General features: G+C 41.9%; 1 protein-coding gene across 2 annotated transcripts; it reads right to left on the bottom strand.

Moving 5' to 3' along the window:
• Positions 1-1,848: 1,848 nt before the first annotated feature.
• cacng7b (calcium channel, voltage-dependent, gamma subunit 7b) lies at positions 1,849-18,370 on the bottom strand. Of its 2 annotated transcripts, none has more exons than XM_086037274.1 (6): positions 18,083-18,370; positions 10,306-10,501; positions 9,556-9,642; positions 8,815-8,955; positions 6,916-7,061; positions 1,849-5,384 (listed from the first exon to the last, which is right to left on the bottom strand). In XM_086037274.1, exons 2-6 carry the CDS (start codon positions 10,499-10,501, stop codon positions 4,932-4,934), a joined length of 1,023 nt encoding a protein of 340 aa, XP_085893400.1. In that variant the 5' UTR covers positions 18,083-18,370; the 3' UTR covers positions 1,849-4,931. The 2 variants fall into 2 exon arrangements, with proteins under 2 accessions (XP_085893400.1, XP_085893401.1); XM_086037275.1 differs by having other exon boundaries at positions 18,155-18,370.
• Between the last annotated feature and the right edge of the window lie 3,315 nt (positions 18,371-21,685).

The following is a 21,685-nucleotide window of genomic DNA, read 5'->3' as shown; positions in this document are numbered from 1 at the left end:
TCATGTGTCAGTATGAAATATTTTTCATGTTTTCGTCATGTTATCATATCGATATTGATTCTGAACTGCTCCGGATGAGTTGTGTGTTGTTATATTATATTTTTGCATAGCAATGGATACAGCAAAAGTAATATTGCATTCAATCTCCGTTTTTCGGAATCCTTTCATAAATAATTTCAGTTTGATTTTTTTTTTTTTTGTCCATGTGTGAAATATTTGTTTTTGTTTTTCAGAATCATTTTTTCCTGTCATTTCAACCCCCCCAATTTTTTTTTTTTTATAAAAAAGTGAAAAAAAAAATCTATAAAAAAAGAAAATAATTCTTCCAAAAAACAGAAAATGTTTCTAAAATCAGAAAAAAATCCTTAAAAAAAGAAACTAAAATAAGTAGTCCAAAAAACAAAAGCCAAAATTTTTTTTTTCCAAGTCCTTCCGTAATATACAACACTGTGTGATGACATTAATTTGATCCCTAACTATGCAATCGACAGGACTACTGCTAATATTAATACTTCCTGTACCTGTGAAACTACAAATAACAATACTATAATGGCACATTAGAATACATCATTGTCCAGTTGCTGACATACATGAGCAGCTGTCTGTCTGTGTGTGTGTTTGTGTGCGTGCGTGTAAATCAAATCCCAAGTCAATAGTGACATATCAATACAGGCTGACTTTATCTGTCATGGCTATCACGAGCATTCAGTCTAATGACTTCAGTGCTGTTGATGGTGGAGGCCGAATTATGTCACGCCTGTGAGCTTTAAAAAAAAAAAAAAAAAAAGATAATGCAGCCACTTGCTGAGCTGCTGCAGGACACGCACGCACACAAACAGTTAGGTTGCACAAAACCCAGCAGACAATGACCTTCAATAGCTTTAAAATGGCTTTGCTGCCCAACATGCACACACGCGCGCACGGACACGCACACGCACACACACACACACAGACTGGGGGGTGGGGAGAAGTGGGGAAAGCCACAGCGAGCTAATTCGGAGTGACAGCTCTTTCATGCAGTAATGGCGATGGTGAAAAGAGAACTCCACACTGCACACACAAAGGAGACAAGACACCATCGCACACACAACCACAGTGAGACAAATAATGTAAAAAAAAAAAAAAAAAAAAGTAGTCACAAGTCTACAACTGGATTTGTAGCCCACTTAAAGCGGAAGGCAACCCCAAAATTTTTTTTTTCAAGAATATGTTCCCAGCAGGCCCACTAGTTGAAACACGCCATTCTGATTAATTTTGCGTTTGTGGAATAAGTATTAATCCATTCGTTTTTAGCCATCTCTGGGGGCGGCCATTTTCTTTTCTGTCGACTGAAAATGACATCACAACTGCTCACGACGACCAATCACGGCTCAGATTCAGAAAACAGGTCAGCCGTGATTGGTCGTCGTGAGCAGTTGTGATGTCATTTTCAGAAGACAAAATGGCCGCCCCTGGAGATGGCTAAAAACGAGTGGATTAATACTTATTCCACAAACGCAAAATTAATCAGAATGGCGTTTTTAACTAGTGGGCCTGCTGGGAACATATTGTTGAAAAAAAATATATGTTTGGGTTGACTTCCGCTTTAAGTGGGCTACAAATCCAATTTTAGAGTAATGGCCACACATGCCAACACTCGTGCTGACAACGAAGGCACACAGGCAACATACGGATCAATTTTTTGCCCGCGGCTGCGTTGTCATGTCACGGCTGCTGTGCAAAGTGCCGCACATTGTCACCGTCTACCCAGTCGGGAGTAACAGTAGCATGCCAAGAGTTCCGTGCAAAAAAAATGCCCCTGCACAGTTATCTATATCAACTGTTTATTCAAGAGAAGAATTCCGGAAGGCCCACAAAGATTGAAGATTTATTGATGTTTAGCTGCAGAAGGTGTGTCGCCACTCACCTTTTCAGTCATGTAACTTCGGCATAGTACAGCATCACTTAGGTCATAATAGCATTTTTTTTTTCTATGTCAAGAAGACAATGCAGAAGCAAGCACAGCTACAATATTTTATAGAATGTTGTCTGCAGAAAAGGAAAGTACGGGGGGGGGGGGGGGCGGATTTTGAGAGGCACTGAATGGTTTTCAAATGTTTTGAAGATGGTTAAAAATGAAAATGCATTTGTAAGATGTCAGATCCAATCCACATGCAAAATGATGATGTTGGAGTTTTGAGCAGTAAGAGACTAAGAGCAGAATTTTGTCTAGTGTAGTTCGTAACGTGTGTAACTGCATGCATGAAAAGATCCGGAATGCTCTGAGCTGAAGGTTTAAATGATGATGATGATGATGATGATGATCTCTGTTTTTTTTTTTTTTGTTTTTTTTTAACGTTACCACACATCTTCTGCTGTGTCTTCCAGTCACGTCACAGTGATAGTAAAATAAAAAATTAACTCATTTCAGAGATGATTTTACATCTTACATGTATGATGTGTCTTAAAGATTTGTCCACAAACAGTAACACCAAACTAAAAATGCCAGACGCACATTTTTGAGTAAGTCATTTTCATGTTCGAAGTGAATCCTGACAGGCAAACTAAACTATTTCCATCATAGCAGCACTATTTATTCTTTAAAGTCCGCGTAAAGTGAAAATAAATGGCATACCACAGAGAAGAGTGTTAGCAACCCTGTCAAATTTGAATGATTCACAAAAAAAAAAAAAAAAAAACAACTATATAAAATGAGGTTTATCATGGTGAAAAATCAAGCCTTTCTCTCTGCTCTCAAATGCTGTGGGCCTGTTCGCGGACTGTACAGAAACCACGCCCTGCTCAGCTGTCAAATCAAATACTGTGCCACTTTTACAACCTGGAAAACTGGATACTTCACATAACTATACGTTTTTGAGCCATGAAAAAAATCTTTCGTGCTGCGATGACGAGGCGCTCTAATGTGGTTGGTTACGCCAGGTTCGCTCAAGTCGGGCAATGTTTTTTTTTTTTTTTTGGCCTCCTCTGCACTCTTCCACCTTTCCCTGTGTGACATACACACACTCATGGCCAACAACGAGGCACTCTAAAGCGTCCATCCAAGGCGAAGATACATTTTTGGGGTGTAGGCATAGCTAGCTGCTGAAAGACAGTTTAACACAATTTCTCTACATGTTTGTCAGTCTCTGCGCGTTTTCAGAAGTCGTCTTCAAACATGTATCATGGATTTAAAAAGAAATCTCTCAATTCACTTTACAGGGTCTTTAAACAATAGGACGTTGATTGGAGAAAGAACAACAGTTTGACACTTCAATGAAATGTATCTTACAAAAAAAAACGTCACAAGCTGTCACAATGTTAATTGAAATAAAACGAAGAAATGATCATTAGTTTTCCACTTTCACATTTAAATAACGTAACAGCCTCCAGTTAGGATTGGAACGACACTGTATTTTTTTTATGTGATTATCAAAGTTGTGCATATAATAAATGTCTCTTATTACAAAACCTGGTGAGCAACACCCTCCCCCCCTCCTGCCGCCAAAAGGCATTTATTTTTTATTTTTTTATTCTTCGCTACATGCGCCACGAGTAAGATCGTTATAATAAGAATGTATCTACCCTGTGCTTCCATTTGTGCAGATCTTAGACCATACTGCGGTGCTTCTATTTCTCCTCTCACCAGAATTGACTGTAGCAGGGTGGAGTAAGACAAACCATGCGATGGAATTAGTAGAAAATGGTCATTTTTCTGGTTTCGTAGAGAACAATATTGAATATTATATTGTAGTGTAGGGAGTCCTCGGTTTACGACGGAGCTCCGTATGGAAACTAAATTTGAACACAAAAACACACCAAGCTACAATAGCGCAGTTGTGAATATTTGGGGGGGGGGGAAAAAAGTTCAGCATCCAAAAAAAAAAAAAAATGCTACGTGAAATGTTTCTGTGTTAAATTACATATTGCATATCATAAACCGAGGACATCCCTCATGATATAAATAACATGACCGACTTGCTTTCATGTTAAATTTCATGTAGGAAAACATTCCAGTAAAAAAAAATCCGCTAAATTCTTCTGACAATGTGGTCCCATCGTCATTTTTGTGAGGATGGTTTGGTTGAACTGATAATATGTTACAAATTGAAATTCTCTTGAAATTGGTCTTTAAAGAATTTCTGCAATATTTGCTTGCAGCAGTGAGCCAAGAAATGAAGAACTGTCGTCCTCCAAAGCGAGTCCAGGTGCAGTGCACCAAGTTGCCAGTAGAGGGTGTAAACCATCAGTATTAGCATTTGGTGCTCCAGCCTTCAAATTAAGTACAGCGGAACACTTAACTAGGACTGAGGTGTAAAGATATCTGGGGGAAAGAGGGGACATGTTTTCTACTGCATTGAGAGAATGTCGATGATGTCATCACCAGCCTATTGAAGAAGGCAAAAGCGTCAGACCTCCTTTGTCTTTTTCTTGTGTCCAAAAGTCCGGTATTATCTATAGTACATGAATTCCAGTGCGCAACTCTATGTACAGTAACTTCAACAAATATACAAAACATAAAGTTGACGATATTTAGGACGGTAATCCACTTGCATTTCTTTTCAAAACGGTGACAACATTCACGTACATTGTTCACCATCTACTGTATTATTGACTGTCAAAATAAGCCTACGCGTTGCTACGGAAATGTGACTGATAATGTACGAAATTTCGAGTATATTAAATCACATTCTAATTTTGTAGAAAGGTACACACGTCGTCCACGTTTCGAAATCGCTACGTATAAAAGTTGGTGCGTCCTCAGTCGTGATCGCTTGGGCTGCCAGGAAACAGTTTCCCCCGCTGATAACATGCTCAACTTTGCCCTTCACTTGCGATCATTTGAACGCTTTCTGCAAAACGTCGGCCATCTTGTTCTGTGCGCCACACCTCTTGGAATCCAGGCTGGACATTTGCTCTAAACGTACATGACGTAGAGGAGTCTATGCCTTTTCCTAACAGGGGGAGGCGCTCATGTGCATGTGCGTGTGGTAATGGGGGGGTGGCACAGGCGGAGGTGGCACGGCCATCGACAGGGCCTGGCCTTGGGGGTGCGGCGAATGCGACCTGGGCAGGCTGTGTGTGGGGTACCCGGCAGACGGCTGGGGATTGGGGTAGCTCCCACCAGAAGAGGACCCGGACGGCGGGTTGCCCTGGCCCCCCTTGTGGGCGCCGCTTTTGGGCGGGGGAGGTGGTGGCTGGTTGAGCTGGATGGAGATGTCGCTGGAGGCCTCCGACGTGCTGCGGCCTCGCTTGGGCGGCGGCCAGGACGATTCCGGGTGGAGGAACTGGCCGCTGTAGTCGCTACTGTCGGACAGGCGGGGGCGGTAGAGCGCAGGGTGGGGGCGGTACATCTCCTCCTCTGCGTAGCGCTTCATGAACAGGTAGACGGACAGCACACCTGCGCCCTAAGCACCCAAAACAGAGGTCAATATACATGGATGTAATCTACCTAGCTAGCTAGCTAGCTAGTTACAAAACCCACATTTTTATTGATTCTGATGATTCTTATTAGTAGTAGCAATATAGTAGAGTAGAAATATTAATAGCAGAAGCAGTAATAGTGTAAGAAGTAGCAGTAGTGGTAGAAGTATTAAGGGTAGTGGAAGTAGTTGTAGTTTAGACTACTGGTAGAAGTAGGAGTAGTATTAGTAGCAATAGTAGAAGTAGCAGTAGTACGTGTCAGAACTAAGAAGTAGCAGTAGTGGTTCAAGTAATAGCAGAGGTAGTAGTATTAGTAGGACGGTGGGATAATTTGAAGTTACCAGTGAGCCTCCTGGTTTGAAATGTTAACGTCATTTTCTTTTATAGGGAAAAATAACACATACCGCCCCCGCAAACAATATTGTGTCATTCTGACATTTACGTCCCCCAGGCTTCGGGAATCCCCGAATTAGAGTGTTGGTGCGCTTCCTAGTGGGCAAGTTGATGCATTACACCTTTAACCAACAACCACCTTAACAACAACATAAAGTACATAATATACATTTGTGTTTTTGAAACAGCCCCAGTTTTGTTTTGGGTTGTGCTAGTGTACCTAATGTTGTGGCTTAAATTTGTGAAGTGTAACAAAACAGCTCAGCAAACGAGATTGCCGAAGAGTATTAAAATGCTTTGTGCATGTTTTATGACTTTATGACAGAAGAATATGGCGGACACAGTAGAGGTGATTGAAAAGGAGAGAAATTGAGCAACGGGAGAAGAGGAGAAGAAAGATGACGATGCTGAACTGTACACTGCACCAAACAGTGATGCGGAAAAGGGAGGAGTGGAGGGAGGGAAGAGCAAAGGAGGGAAGAGCAAAGGAGCCACATGAAACTGCACCAAGCATCCACACACACACACACACACACCCACACACACACACACACACACACACACACACACACACACAGACCTCATTAGACTGCGTAAGTGGTCATAATAATGTTGTATGAAGACCTCTTGACTATCAGAAGCACTGGCCTACATTTACCGGCCTACACAACATTTATGCCAGGAAATTGTTTCCAGTCTATTTTCTTCATTTCATAGCGTAGATTTTATATTCGCAGTTCGGCACCTGCGGATTCACATATTGGTACTTTTTTATTTCCAATTACCGGTAGAAAAATCTCGTTTTTTTTCAGGGATTTCTTTTCTCCATTTTCATACATTAACTTTTTATCAGTGTTTTTTGAAGAAGTTTTGAGGGTTGTAAAAAAATAATACAAAATGAAAAAAAAATATGTAAAAAGTGTTTTATTGGTCATCAATTAAATGCAGATTTTTGCATCTCCCGTATAGTGTGGCTCGACTGTTGTATTGACGGTTTCTATAATTGCAATGTTATACAGGCGATATAGAGAGGCTGATTTGGTCGCGTCAGTCTCGGGTAGCAAAATCCCAGCCCGTCACTGGTGCAATGAATACGTTGCCTTGCAAATACGACAGACCGACCTCTTTGAGCAGGAAGGAGGAGGCGGCGAAGGCGAAGGACCATCCGTAGTGGTAGTTGAAGAACTGCTCGGGCTCCCTGGGCCGGTTCATCACCTCGTCATTGATGCTGGAGATGTAGAGCACCAGGCCCACCACCAGGCTCAGCCCTGCATGCGGGAACCACAACAACAACCACGGCAAGTAAGGCACAGGGACGAGAAAGAGCAAACCTGAACGGAAGACAAAAGGTTCATTCGGACAAAATGATCAAGTAGAAATCATCGGGAAATGTATTCAAATTGCTCATTTCTATTCCAACAAAAATGAACAGAGGGAAAAAAGAGCTGAGGACTTTCAAGCTAGTTTTCGACTCGCGTTCTGTGTGATATTGTGCCGTGTTGTACAATGCGGATTTCTTGTTTGACAAGTGACCTCGGCTTTCAAAACGAAGCCACTTGAGGGTCCCCAGCTGGGGGCATCCCGTCCAACATTCAAAGTCTCCTTCCAGGAACATTCCCACGCATGAGAGGAAACATATGGCCGGCGTCAAGTATTCAATATTCAAAGGAAGATGCATACTTTCAGCATGAGTAATTTCAGGACGCATTGCAATATTAAAAAGGCACTGCCGATCCACCTTAGCTTCTGCACTTTTTACTTGGATTTTTTTTGTGGATGTAATGTATTTTTTTTAGCTGCAAAAATAACACACACATGCTATTGCAGCCATTTTTTAGAGATAACCCCTATAAAAAGATATTTAGCTTTAGGGTAACATTTTCGAATGAACCTAAATTGTACTATAAGTTGACAGCTAAATAATTGGATCTTTAAAATTTTGAACATACATTTCCCTACTTTATGCAAAAATTAGCCCTTCTCTGACAAGGTGAGACGAGCTAATACATTTCCAAGGATGTCCACCTCCATGCCTTTCTGTGACTCTTTCAGTCTTTGCCAACTGCTGATGACTCTGTGACACTCTCAAGCTACTAAGTGGCTAAGTGCTGATGTAATAAGTTATAACCATTCCAGAAACATTAAAATGGTGTTGGTAATTGCCAATTATGAGAAATGAAGGCATAAATCCTAAATTTGATGCTGGTTTAATACGTTTTTAAGCACCGTCTCGCATAAAGTAGCATGCCCATGAAAGAAGTAAAAAAAATCTATTGAATTGATCCTCATTATCAACCTATTACATTGATTTTTTTTTTAAATGATTGGAATGACCCACTACATAACTACTATGACATAACAACTATTATAGCCCCCAATCGTCCTTTTTATCAGCGAAGCCTGAGATGCTGTTTAACGTTCCTGTGAGCACTGCAGTGCTGCAACACATCAAGTGGAGCTCAAGAGCTGCAATCTGCTACCATTAAGTGCACTGACAACAGGATGCAAGTGGGGCCGTGACCGCCACCTGCCGTTCGAGGGGATGAACTACAATAATGCAGAAAAAATCACATGACTCAACTGGATTACTGTAGTCTTGGCAAGGAGGCGGAGTGACGTCATCATCATCACCGTAGGTTTGTTTGTGTGCAACACAATTATCTTAGTGTAGATTATGTATTTCATAATTAGAACCTGGATTTTTATTTCATCTTTGGTCATAAACCATTACTAAAAGAAAAAAAGAAGCCATGTTAACATTTGAAATTATTATTAATATTAGTATTATTGCCACTGTTGTTGCTGCTGCTAGTATTTATTTTTTGCAATAAAATATGAAATCATCAAATCATGTTAATGAATGCAGTGTCAAAACTTAACATTAAAGCAAGTCACATTGCTGTTGACAAGTGAAGTTGATCCTTACGTGTCAAAGTCAAACCAACTGAGCGGTTGTGACCCCGCGATAGTTTGGGAAACGAATCGATTGACATTGTGTTGGTGGATGTGAACGAGTGGCACCTGAGAGGATGAAGAAGATCCCCGAGACAAAGGCGAGGATGGTGCGCTGAGGCTGGATGTGTCCGATGTTGCTAATGACGAAGGCGGTGAAGACGAAGAGCAGCGACACCATCGGGAACGGCGTCGCTGTGCGCACCATCTCTGTGGGGGCAGAAAAGCACGAACGTGCTGTCTGTCAGTCTGTCCATAGTGATAGTAGAAGTATTGTAAAAGTAGTAATAGTGATGGAAGTAGTAGTAACGGTAGAGGCAGCTTGTTGTAGTAGTAGTAGAGGTAGTCATCGAATAATTAGTAATTGTATGAGCAGTTCTGTTGTTGTGTTATAAATAGTGGCTTTTAAGTGGTAGCAGTACAAGTACTAATAGTGGTAGTGCTACTAATAGTAGTAGTAGTAGTCATGGTGGTGCTAGAAGTAGCAGTAGTAGTAGTGGTGAGAGAAAACTATAGTAATTATATTAATAAAATGTGCAATGATGCAGAAAGTACTGAAGCAACGATAATACAATTTAAGGTTAAATTAGTAGGCAAAAGTGGTACTAATAGTGGTTTAAAAAATGTGACTAGTAAGACACAGTTGTTCTTCTAGTACGCTGAATTGAATTTAGGAAAAAATTAGTACTTTGATAAGAATATCAAGGATGTCCACACGACTGTATTACTGTATGTTCTAGTACCAGTACCTGTAATCCGCCAGCAGGGGTCCTTACAACTTCAAATGTACAGTATGAGGTTTGTACTCACTGAGGATGTTTGCAGTGTTTTCCGTGGTGATCTCTATGTCAGGTTCAGTGAAGTACTCTGATGCAACGCATCTGCCGTTTTCAGCCCCTAAAAGTAGACAGCAATCATAATAATCACAAAGTGTGGGGAGATTGAGCAACAAGTCAGAAAAACAGAAAACGCAATGAGTTATCTTTCGAGAGGCACACATACACAAGAATCATGCCTTGAACTAAGTAGATATATGTCATTGAAAGAGCTTCAACACCAACAAGCATTATAAAAAAAATGGCAATACAATAAGTAAAATTAGTAGTCACATATGTTGGTGTTGTTATATATATACATATATATATATATATATATATATACATATACAAACATATATATATATACACATATATATATATGCATATATATATACATATATATGCATATATATGTATATACATATATATAGGTATATAGATATATATACACATATATCTATAGGTACACATATATATAGATATATAGATATATATACGCACATATTTATATACTGTATAAATATATAGATCGATAAATAGATAGACATAATATAAAAATATAGATATAAACATATAGAGAGTGCTTTACAGATTATAGGTCTCACTGTTTGAAAAAGTTGTGAAACAAAACCCTGGCATTCGAACAGGGGTGTGCAGACTTTTTATATCCACTGTATATCGCAACGCTTCATGTGACTGTTTTGGTGGCATGCCATCCAGCGCGTGGCTGTGCCATCCCTACCGGCCACGAAGCAAACCCTCCAGAGGCCCGAATGCAGAGCCATCTTGACCTCCATGCTCTGGTTGTGCTGCAGGATGACGCCCTCCACCATGATGAGCCAGTAGTCGGTGGACACGGCCACCCCCACCAGCAGCAGCCCGCAGGCCCCGAACACTGTGGACAGGATGGTCAACGCGCGGCTGCTGCACGAACTCATCTGGAGGGCACAGAGAGGAGACTCGTGGATGTGCGTGCGTGCGCGCGGGCGGGCGTGTGTGTGTGTTGTGGAGAGCGAATTTATTTGGAGTGGGTCACGTAAGGGAAGTTGTTAGGATTGGAGGGGGGTGGGGGTAAAGCAGGCACACTTGGATGCACACGGCCTCCGGCCATCCTCCTGTCTCGCCTTGTTACTGCTAAAGATGAAGTCATCACACATCCTCCTTAACCAATCCTGTTAAAGGTTAGCGTGAAGCCAACACATGACGACTTCATGGTAAAGCACTTCAAAAGAAAGACAAAAAAAAAAACAAAAAAACACACACACACACACACACACGTGAACGCAAACTGTTGAGAGCATGCTGTCTGTTTACATTTGCGAGCGGCTGGATGTGCAATCGGGCAGCATCTGCTTCATGTCAGCGCTTACTCCTTTGCTTTGATTGAGTTGATTGCATCATCATCGTGTGAGCAAAGAAATGCTCAAGCTGGTCTGACAAAAGGCTTTTTTTTTTTGAAAGATAATGCTCATTTTGGAATGAGGCTGACAGGTGTTGGGTGTTATGTTTGCAGTTGGGAGTCATGTCGAACCACACGACATCATAGTGAGACCGGGGTCTAAAATTTTTTAGGCAATTTTTAAAACCTCTTCTTCAAACAAAAGTTTCCATGCCATCAAAGAAGAATGTTGAGCATAATGACATATCTCAAATTTTGTGGGCGTAAAAAAAAAAAATATTTTTTTCTCTCTTTAGGTTTACTCTTGATCTCATCTGGACCTGGACCTGCACTCGGAATTTGTTGACCTTGACTCGATAAAAGTGCACTCAACTACAGCCCTGCCATTAGCCAAAGAACGAAATTGCCCAAATCATTTCTGACATTTTCGGAAAACAAGAAAAAACACAACAAATTCAACAAACGTGAAGAGTTGTGTTGTTTCCATTCAACCTGGACTACTGATGAACTACACTGACATACAGAAAAAAAAATGAGCAAGAACATTAGTGTTTTTTTATCCAGACGGGCAATTACACTATTAGCTTAACAATAAATTCCTTCATCTGAAATGTTACCAAGTGATAAAACACAAAATACAAGCATGCCACCAGTGCTACATAGTGCGGTAAGTGAATGCTGTATGTCTTGACCAGTGACTAAGCAAATTATCCAATTTCACTTAACTGGTCCAAAAATACTAAAAATACATCTTTGTTCATGCCAGCAGGGCTGGGCTGGCCATCTGGCATAAAGGGCAGATGCCCGGTGGGCCAGTGTGTTTTGGGGCCGATGCTATTTCATCATTTTTTTTCCTCCATTATCCTCCTAGAGACCGGTCCTCAATTTAGAGAGAGTCAGCACTCCATTAATCCATCACAATAAAGATAGCAAACTGAATCAATCAACATCAGTGACAGAGCTAAGTGGTAGGAGTCATGCCTGAATACAAATTTGATAAGAATCTGTCTTCAGAATAGAATGTTTCATTCTTACAGTCAATGCTATGCTATCCATTATTTTGAGAGGTACGTGTGTGTCCAACGTTGCCATTCACACAAAGGAATCATCTTTGCTAGATTTCACGCTAGATACATTTTTCATTAAATTGAGATGAGATCATCGTTATTTCAGTCGATATACATTTTGTGAAATTCCTATGCGGCGGTGTGACATTTTTCTAAAATACGTTCCTTGCATAATTAAAAGGTTGATTTAGAGCAAAAGATGAGGGACCACTTGACAAGTTTAATGAATTTGAATGTTTGGGTTTTTTTTTTCAACCATAATTATTCCTACATTTTAATGTTTCAATTAAAAACTGCATTTAAAAAAAAAAAAAAAACATTTCTCTTGTCAGGTGTCAAATGTAAACACAACAATGTGTACTCGTGCGAATTTAATAGATCATTTTACAGCAAGATGAGCCTGCGTGAGGTCCATGTGCATGCACATAACCTGCAGCGACACACTGCAAAAATAGCAGCAACACACTCCACAAACATGAGGGGGGATGGAATATTTTGCCACCCAAAAAGTTGCTTCTTACAGATATATAAATGGCATTTGATACAAAGTGTGATTCTAATAATGATGTATTTTTTTCAAGCGTCTGCTTACAACTAATAATCATGCATTACTTTTTGCGTGAAATCCTACTAAATTCTCGTGATTGTGAAACGTCTACATACACTATTTACCCTCGGCAATTTTCCCGCCGTTGCGATAGCCATGCTAAGCTGAAAACGGAATAGTTGTGTTGTTCTTACACAAGTCGACGAGTACTCAATCTGCTCGTGATGTTGCTGAGCTGCACAAACATTCAAAGGCAAGACGCCTTTAATCTTGCCGTCTGTACAATGCCGCGCCGCGCCGTTGTTTGCAAGCATGACGGCCGTCTCTCACATCGGAAAACTCCATGATATTCAAGTAACGACGCGCAAGTTCTTTATCTGGGGTGCAAAATCGAATCGTTTTCTATGAGTTGCCATGCAGGCCCCAAAAAATATTCCTCACACAAAAAAAAACACAAAAAACAAAGAAGACACACACACGCAGACACGCCCACACGCAATGTTGCTACGGTTCCGATGGCTCTCAGTAAAGGTCTCACACGTTGTTTTTCTGAATAAGACAACTTTAATTTTTGTGAATGCTTTTTGGCCAGAAGTTTGAGTTTTTGGGTGTTTCTGAGTGAAAGAGAGGTTTGGGTAATTGCGAGACAGTTTTTGTGACTGTGAGAGCGCGTTTTTTGGTTGTTGTGAGATTTTTTTGTGAGCGTTTTTGGGTGTTAGCGCATGAGAGAGGTCTTTTGTGTGCTAGCTTTTGCGTTAGAGATTTGTTGTGTGTGAGATGTTTTGAGGGGGATGGGTGTGAGAGTATAGAGTGAGAGTTATTTTGACGTGAAGTAGTTTTGTTGCTGTGCGTGTGAGATTTTCTTGTGAGTGAGTTTTTGTGTGAGAGGTTCTCTGGGTGCATATGAGATTTTTTTGGTTGGTGTGTGTTTGTGTGTGTGTGTGTGCGTATGTGGTTGTTTTCGGCGTGAGAGTTTTTTAATTGTGTGTGAGGTTTTTTTTGGTGCGTCAGTGTGAGAGGTGTTTAGCGCTTTTTTTTTCGACGAGTGTGAGAGGGTTTTTTTAGTGTGTGTCAATTATGGGGGAAAGTGTCAGTTTTAAATGTCCTCTGTTGTCTTGTCATTTTTCATTATACAATTTAAATATATGAATGATGTATCATTATGTTGTTAACTATGTTTCACCCTAGCATAATCGTTGACCCCCCCAGTTGTTTATTATGCAGGTGTACCTAAAATTGTGGCCTGCGATTGGGTGGAGCAACATTGCGTCGTCAAATATGCATCAGTTAGGTGTTGCGTTTGCAGTTGTATAACGAGACACAAAGTCATATCGTGCGCGATGCAAGCTCGACTTTGTGTGCATCAGAACAAAGCAGTGGCAGCCTGCTAGTGACGGCAGCACATGAGAGAAGTTCCCAGAGAGATGACAAGTGCGAAGCGGGCAAATGGCAATGTCAAGCGTCGAGAGAAAACCTCTTTTGCGCCACAAAGAGGGAGCCAATGAAAGGGCTCCACAACAAAGCAATCAAATGTCTTAAGTTCTAATTTACACAAATGGCGGCCTTTGCTTGAGCTCTTGCGTCTCATGTGAAGGGGAGAGAGATGGAGCCTCGTGACTGAGAACAGAGGAACTGGCGGAGTTATGACCTTCCGTAATAAACAAAACAACAACAATCACACCTGGGAATAAAGGTGGCGCAAATGATTGCCAATCAGTTGGCACTGTCACTAGTGTGTGACGACGCTCACAACCGCAAAGAAGGACCATGTTTGTTTTTAGCTCCTAAAACGTTGACACATCCCTAGCTAGCTATCTAGCTAACCGTTTAGCTAACTATCTAGAGATAAATAGCTAGCTAGCCAGACAGCCGGCCACACACACAGATAGACAACAACACGTCACCTCATTTCCTTTTTGTGTGCTCAAACTACCCAACCGACCAGCCAGCATTCATAGAGATGAACCTGGAATAGTCCAGATTGAGATTAAATGGAAACAAAGCCACTTCCCCTGTTACGACATGTGTTAACAATGCACTCTTAGGCCTTCTGAGACAAGGCCCCAGCTCTCCCTGGCCCAGAAAGAAATGAGCCGGTTGAATTGGATAGATTGGAGCCACATGAGGGGGACGAAAAGAGTTTCAATCTCTGTCATGTGTCACAATCTCCAGGCTGACATCACCGCGTAGTCTCTCCGAGGAAGACAGAAAGAGGCCATGATGGATAAAAAAAGGGAGCGGCGAAGTGGTAGCAGGAACAGAACTCACCACTTGTACAGATTGTGCAGTATAGGTGATAATCCACGCGATACTGACCATATTAAACATACTGTTGTATAGTTGGACTGTTCCCGCAGATTTTTATTCATTCAATGCCGTTGACATATTTGTCTTTTCACAGTCCAGCCCTTCAATCCCAAGAATTGATCTATATTTTTTTTCCATTTTTTTTCCAACATTAGGTTAAAAGAGGGTTTGAAAATGTCAGGCAGTGAATGAGTTAAATACACTTAGACTATTGAATCACACTTTTAAAAATCATTCAAAACATACAACAACGAAAATGCGCATGCATACAATGTTTAGAAAATACCTTCGGTATAGTAGTGTCTGCGTACATGCATGTGCCTTTAAGAGGCGGGGCCTGCTGAGTTTTGGCCGACAGCAACTTCCGAATGCATTCATGTGTTTTACTGTTTTCCCAGTAAAGAGCTGAAAAGTGGATCGGCATAGTAAGTATTGCTGTAAAAAATGTATAAAACGCTTGCTTAAAAACATGACATAGCAGGGAACACTGTACAATAAAATGTGGCGTACTTAGAACGGACACAGGGGGAACGCCTTGTTTCTAAAACAATGGAATATACAATTATATTATAGTCCTGTGCTCAGTTTCAGCAGCTCATCAACAGCAATTTTGGAGCGACATGCGTTTATTTTTCTGCTCGTCTCTCATCCTCCCTTAATAGGAGCACCAAGATTTTGGGGCATTCCCGCTTAATGAAATGACAAAATGTGGTCTTCATCCAGGACCGGCACGCTATTGCTTTGCAATGAATCAGTTCAAAAATATTACTTTTTAAAATATATTATAGCACTTACTACGCATACAATCTGATTGCTAGACCAGGGGCTCTCACTATATTTGGAGACTGCTCTAGCGACTATTTTTTTTATTTTTTATTATATATTTCTAAATAGGTGACTAATTCCTGCTAAGAAACACATGAGCGGAATCATTTTCACATCATCCTGCGCAGTATGATGACAATGTAGCCCGGTGGAAGGCAATCACAGAGTCAATCCTGCTAAACACTGTTGTCTCAACATGTTGGAAATTTTAAATCCACGGTATGTGCTTCCAAACGGCAAATATTGTGCCGATACATCACAATCATATCAGAGCTTTTAATTGGCCCTAAGCTAAGGTAGGGAAGAGTAATTGGTTTGGTATGTTTGTTTTATAGGCGCATCGGTCCCCATTGCATTCTCTCGTTATTATGCTCCTGCTTGTTGCTCACTCTCCCTTATTAATAGCAGCACCGTTTGTTTTGCAGTAATGGGAGATGATAGCACTTGCTCAGCATCCAATCAGATGCCATCATGTTTTATTTCCTATGCCATTCACAGCTCCACAAATATATGCTGCCATGCATGAACCAGAATTATAATCCTATATTCTTTTTTTTTTTTCCTCTCTGGAATTTTCACATAGCATTGAGCGAATCATCTTGGCTCGTTGCATCCATACATTTTTTTTTTTATTTATTTATTTTTTTACCGCTTATGCTGTTCAGGGTCACAGGTGAACTGGAGCCTTTCCCAAAAAGCAAACTAAGAAACATGGATTGGTTGTCTGCCTCATATAGTTGATACCCGGCTTATGTCCACATACTAGCACACTTTTTGTCTTCACGAGTGAAACAATTCAACTCACTATAGTAGAAGGACTGTCTTTTTACTAGTAACGTTTTTCCACTACTAGTGGCACGTTTTACCGTTGACTGCACTAGTTACATGACCAAGCCCAACTAGCAGGCATGTGTCATACACTAGTAGCTTTCTTATGACGGATATACAGCTATAACGTTGCTTGTGGTACTAGTAGCATGCAGTTGTCAACTAGTGCACGTTTTTGCCTTGCTAGTGACATGTAGTTGTCCTGTTAGTGGACAGCAATGTCATACAGTAGTGGAAGGCAGGAATAAATAAAAAAAAACATACAAAAGTCAGAGTAAGACACAGGCTAAAGACAATGAGCATACTGCTACGTATGTCACGGATATCAAGGATCGAGAATAAATGCTGAAATGATTTTTCGGCACCCATTTTAACTCAAGTTGAGATGACCAGATATGGTTTTGCTGTTCATGTTGCTGAAAAAGCCAAATTTGCCTAAATTACAGCCACTGAGAACTACAGTGGGCTAACTAAATTGATTGTCATTTTGCAATTGTACATGTTGAGGGTTACTGCTAAATTACACATGAAATAAAGAGAATTAAATGTTGTGTATTTAAAACAATCCACATGGTGTTGCGTTCAAGGCTGCTAGCTTGATGCGACCACATAATGAGAAACACTACAGACGAGCTAACAAAACGCACCTATCTGACGGTGTTAAGCAACACATATTTGAACACAAACGATGTGGCAACACATGTGCAGGCAATTTAACAATGCAACTTGGCATATATTATTTATCCTCTGTGAAGAACGACCAATATTACAGCAGTTATGAGTCAGTCGCTCGCACCAGAAGAAGCTGACAAAAATTCATCATGATTCAAGAGACTGTTTAATTCTTTACATTCTAGTGAATACTGTACTATGTATATTATTACAGACTCTAGAGTGTTATTTTCCTTGCAAAAGAAAGTGTCAACATTTTTGTTGGGTTTACTTAACCATATATATATATAACATATATATGGTTATCCAACGTGTTTCCATAGTTGTCTTCATATGCTTATGGCAAGGTAGCGACTGCTACGATATGTTATGATGTCATCCCTTCATGTCATTTGTCAGCCAATTTCTGAGGGAAACGTGAAAGCTCAAATCTGCAGTCAAACACGCCAACGACATGCCTTGCAAAAGTGTATGATTGCATCTGCGCCGCGTATGTGGCAGCAGCGACGTACGCAACTACGCATATAGGCTACTGGAGGAAGGCTTCGAGTCAGACCCCCCCCCCCCCCCCTCCCCGAAGTGCCCCACACCCCCGTACCAAGACGCACTCTCAAGCGGAGTTTGGAGATCCTCAACACGGCGTGCGTACACGTGAGTGAATCGGCACACACGGAGAAAATGCACGCTCTCGTTTATGGTGCGCATGTTAACACAACATGGGCGCCACGCTGCATCTCTCTTTCACACACACGCACTTTTTAAAAAAAAATTTTTTTTTAGGGACTATAAGTCAGGATGGAAACGGCGTCATCGCGGCTCATAACTGCCAAAACACACTCACATACACAATATGGTCATTAGGGGAATTACTCACCCTGCCACCAGAGTCGTGCGCACACGTCGCTGCCAAGAGAGCACACACACACACACACACACCCACACACACCGGGGAGCCTTGGAGGGATTTTGGTGCTCTTCTTCGTCGTCCTCACTCCCTCCGTGCGTTCATCTCCAGCCCAGCCTCATATCCATCAGCCTTGCTTGGATCCATCCGGAGCGGCCACTGCGGCGTGGATGTGCTTCTGCCCGCCACTTCGGCTTCAAAAGTGTGTGCGTGTACGCATGTGTGTGTGAGAGCGAGAGAGAGAGCGAGAGAGCGAGAGAGCGAGCGAGAGAGAGAGAGAGAGAGAGAGAGAGAGAGCAGGAGAGAGAGAGAGAGCAGGAGAGCGAGAGAGAGAGAGAGAGAGAGAAAGAGCAGGAGAGAGAGAGAGAGAGAGAGAGAGAAAGAGAGCGGGAAAGAGAGACCGCTTGTGTGTCTTTTAATGACTGCCTTCACCAAATAGTGTAGTAGTTCAGTCATGTATGCATGTGTATGTAATAATGTTAAAGAGTGCGTGACGTGCACGTGTTTGTGTGAAGATGAGAGATGGTGCATCGGGGGAGCCAAACTCACGTGACCCAAAGACAAAGTGAACTCAAGTGGCCGCATATGATCTCATCTGATTGTGACTCATTCAAACAACGTCAACGCAAAGAGGATTGTCAATTACCTTTTTTCTTCTTTCTTTCGCTCTTTCTTCCGTACATCTTTAAGGATGCCGAATGTTATCATTCGAAATATTCCAAACATGAAAATGTAAGAGAAAACAGAACAGCACACTTCACACTTAACAATGTTGGTTGTCGTACCAAGATTGACCTGTGGGAGGCGGTATGGTACCACAGAACATCCAGACTGTAAGGAAAATACGAAGAAGAGTGGTACAGTATCCAAATATCCGCATTTCTTTTTTTTTTTTTGGTATTCACTGAAAAACTCACCTATGTACTGTCAGTGCTTTCTGCAGCGCCGCAGCATGCCGCAAGATGGCGCGAAAGTCCTGTCTAATACAGTCCGAAAAGGGAACAAACCTTGGCACGAATGGCAAAAATCTGCAAATAATTGACACTAAGAATGTTAAAATTGCCTACAGATGCCACAAGATGGCGACAAAGCACTTTTTTTTTCAATTTTTTTTTTTTTTTTTAAATCAGACAAGGCTATGGCCTGACTGAATGTAGCGCCGCCCTGCACTATAGTTCCCGGCAATGGCGGAGCCAGAAGGTGGCTGGTGGGTGGGAATGGAAAAATCAGGGTGGGCCTGAATATTTCTTTCACCGAGCACAACATCGTATATTCAAATAAAATGACAAGCTGAATAATATGAAGTTCGGATCTTCCTGAGAAAACCACAATTATGCCATTTTCAATATTCAATAAAATAAAAACCAAATGCAAATTCAAAAATAATTTAACAATAATTCAAAAAATGTATATATTTTCATGAATCTCACTGGGCGTGCAGTCTGTCAATCTGGGTGGGCCTGGGCCTCAGTTGATGTCCTTGTCGTTTTTTGGGTTCTCTTCCTTCCTTTAATTGTCTACTTTTTTCCTGTCTCTTCTTCACTTCCCCATCTTTCTTTTCAGTCTGTCTTCCTCCCTGCTGCCTTTTCGTTTTTTCTTGCTGCATGTTTATTTTCTTCTCACCTTTTAAATCCTCTATTCTCTCTTTCTGTATTTTTTCTCACTTTCCTGTGTTCTGACTGACGGTCTTCCTTTTCATCCTGCTCAACTCGTTTTCGTCTTCCTGCCTTCCTCTCACTCATTCTTCTGGTCCTTCTTTCCACTTCCTTCCCGTTCTTCTTCTCTCTCCCACCATCCTTCCTTTGAATCTGCCCCCCTTCATTTACTTCATTTGGCACTTCTTTTCTTTCCTCATCCTGGCTGTCATTCCTTTGTCCTCATTCTCTTCTGTCCTTTCGTCTTTTCCTCTGGCATTCCTTTCCGCCTCTCTTCTCTTTTTCCTAGCTCATTTCCGACCTTGCTTCCTGTTTGGCTTTCCTCCATCACCACGCGCTTCCTTGTCTTTCTTCCTTCCAAACTTTCGCTCGCCTTTCTTGTTTGTGCTCTCGTGGCATTCCTTCTCTTTCCCGTCGTCCTTCCTTCCATCTTTTCTCCATTGCGCCCTTCTCACCTGTCTTAAAGTGTCCTACCTACCCGCCTATCCATCGTCCATCTAAATCCCTCTCAGTCTCTAAGCTCCTCCTACCTTTCGGTCCTTCTTTCCCTTCCTGGTGCCCTCACCCTTTTCGAGGCCCCCAGAGGTCTCGGTCTATATTTAGTGCGCACTTGAGAGAACCGTCTCATTTTTAGCAACAATATCAAAAAGTCTCCGGTGCCCTCCGACCTCGGGTGTCACCATTGTCACGAGGGGGAGGAAGAGTGGGACGACGTTGGTGCGGCGAGAACGAGCGGAGGGATAGAAATAGAGGAAGAGGGATGAAAGTGGCGCCACGGATGACAGTGAGCGATGAGCTGCATGCGCGGGAGGAGGGAGGGGGCGGGGGGGGGGGGGGGGGGGGGGGAGGGGGGTACCGGGGCGGCGAGCCCTCGCTGCAGCTGCAGCGCATGTCGAGGCCGCCGGGTTCAAGTCTCCAGTGTATTGTGGAGCATCATTCACGCTTTGGATGACGCTCAAGCGCCATTCACGGGTGATGCCTGATAGTTTGGTTTTATGTAGCACGTACACACGCTGAATGAAAAATGAACTAATTGAGATATTTTACTAAGTTTTCGCTATTGTGATTTAAAATGCGTTTTTTTCCCCCCCAAGGTCCTCTTCCCATGTATTTTTTAAAAAACACATACAAGAAATAAATTCATCTGCGTTGCGGTAAACAATATCAGATTTATTATACATAAATGCTTTGGTTTTAGGCTTATGCCAAATAATAATGGCAAATGAACGGGTTTACTTATCATCAGTAGGCCTACTTTAGTAGAGTTGTTAACTTATTCAACATTTTGACTCGCAGTTTTTGAAGCATTCACGATAACAACAGCCTAATATGCACGTTTTTGGAATACCGGCTGCGGGGTCACATGTAAACTCCTCACCGGGAGCCCGAGCTCAGATCCAAACCTCACGTCTGTTGAGACAAATGTGCTGCCTGCGACTCCACAGTGCTGCCTGTACTGTAGTCTTATCAACAGATTAAAAAAAAAAACACCTTTTGACTGGACGATTAAAAGCCAAGAGCACAAAAAGAACCCTGTGAAGAGACGCGGAGGACGGAGGCGCGATGAAGGGCAGATACAGGACGCGAGCCGGGGGAAGCAGACAAAGCGAGGGGGAGAACTTGATGAGAATTTAATGTGAAGGTCAACTTGTTAGAATCTCTAAGGGAGTATTAGTCCCATCAGTGCTCTGGAAGGGAGGGGGGGCGAGCACGAGGAGGAGGGTGGGAACGTGAGATGCCCGAGAGAGAGTTTTGCTGCTTTGGCAAGTACTGTACTACAGTAAATAGAAGGGTCAGCAGCTTCTTTGTTGTGTGTGTGTGTGTGTGTTAGTGTACGTGCTTGAGGTTGCACTTTTGTGCGCATGTGTGAAAGTGGGAGGTGGCGTGTCAGAGGCGGCGCGACAGAGAGGCGATAAGC

Source organism: Filicampus tigris, chromosome 8 (assembly GCF_054856515.1).
Source record: "Filicampus tigris isolate MCC_2025a chromosome 8, RoL_Ftig_1.0, whole genome shotgun sequence".
Classification (NCBI taxonomy): Eukaryota; Metazoa; Chordata; class Actinopteri; order Syngnathiformes; family Syngnathidae; genus Filicampus; species Filicampus tigris.
Note: the sequence above shows the minus strand (reverse complement) of the source record. Positions and strands in the feature narration are given on the sequence as shown.

Bases quoted from the DNA above. Each gene is read 5' to 3' on its own strand.
- cacng7b (XM_086037274.1), bottom strand. From the start codon at position 10,501: ATGAGTTCGTGCAGCAGCCGCGCGTTGACCATCCTGTCCACAGTGTTC. The intron at 8,956-9,555 runs GTGAGTACAAAC...CTGCCCCCACAG, and splicing joins AAACACTGCAAACATCCTCA to AGATGGTGCGCACAGCGACG. The intron at 5,385-6,915 runs GTCGGTCTGTCG...TTGGGTGCTTAG, and splicing joins CCTCCTTCCTGCTCAAAGAG to GGCGCAGGTGTGCTGTCCGT.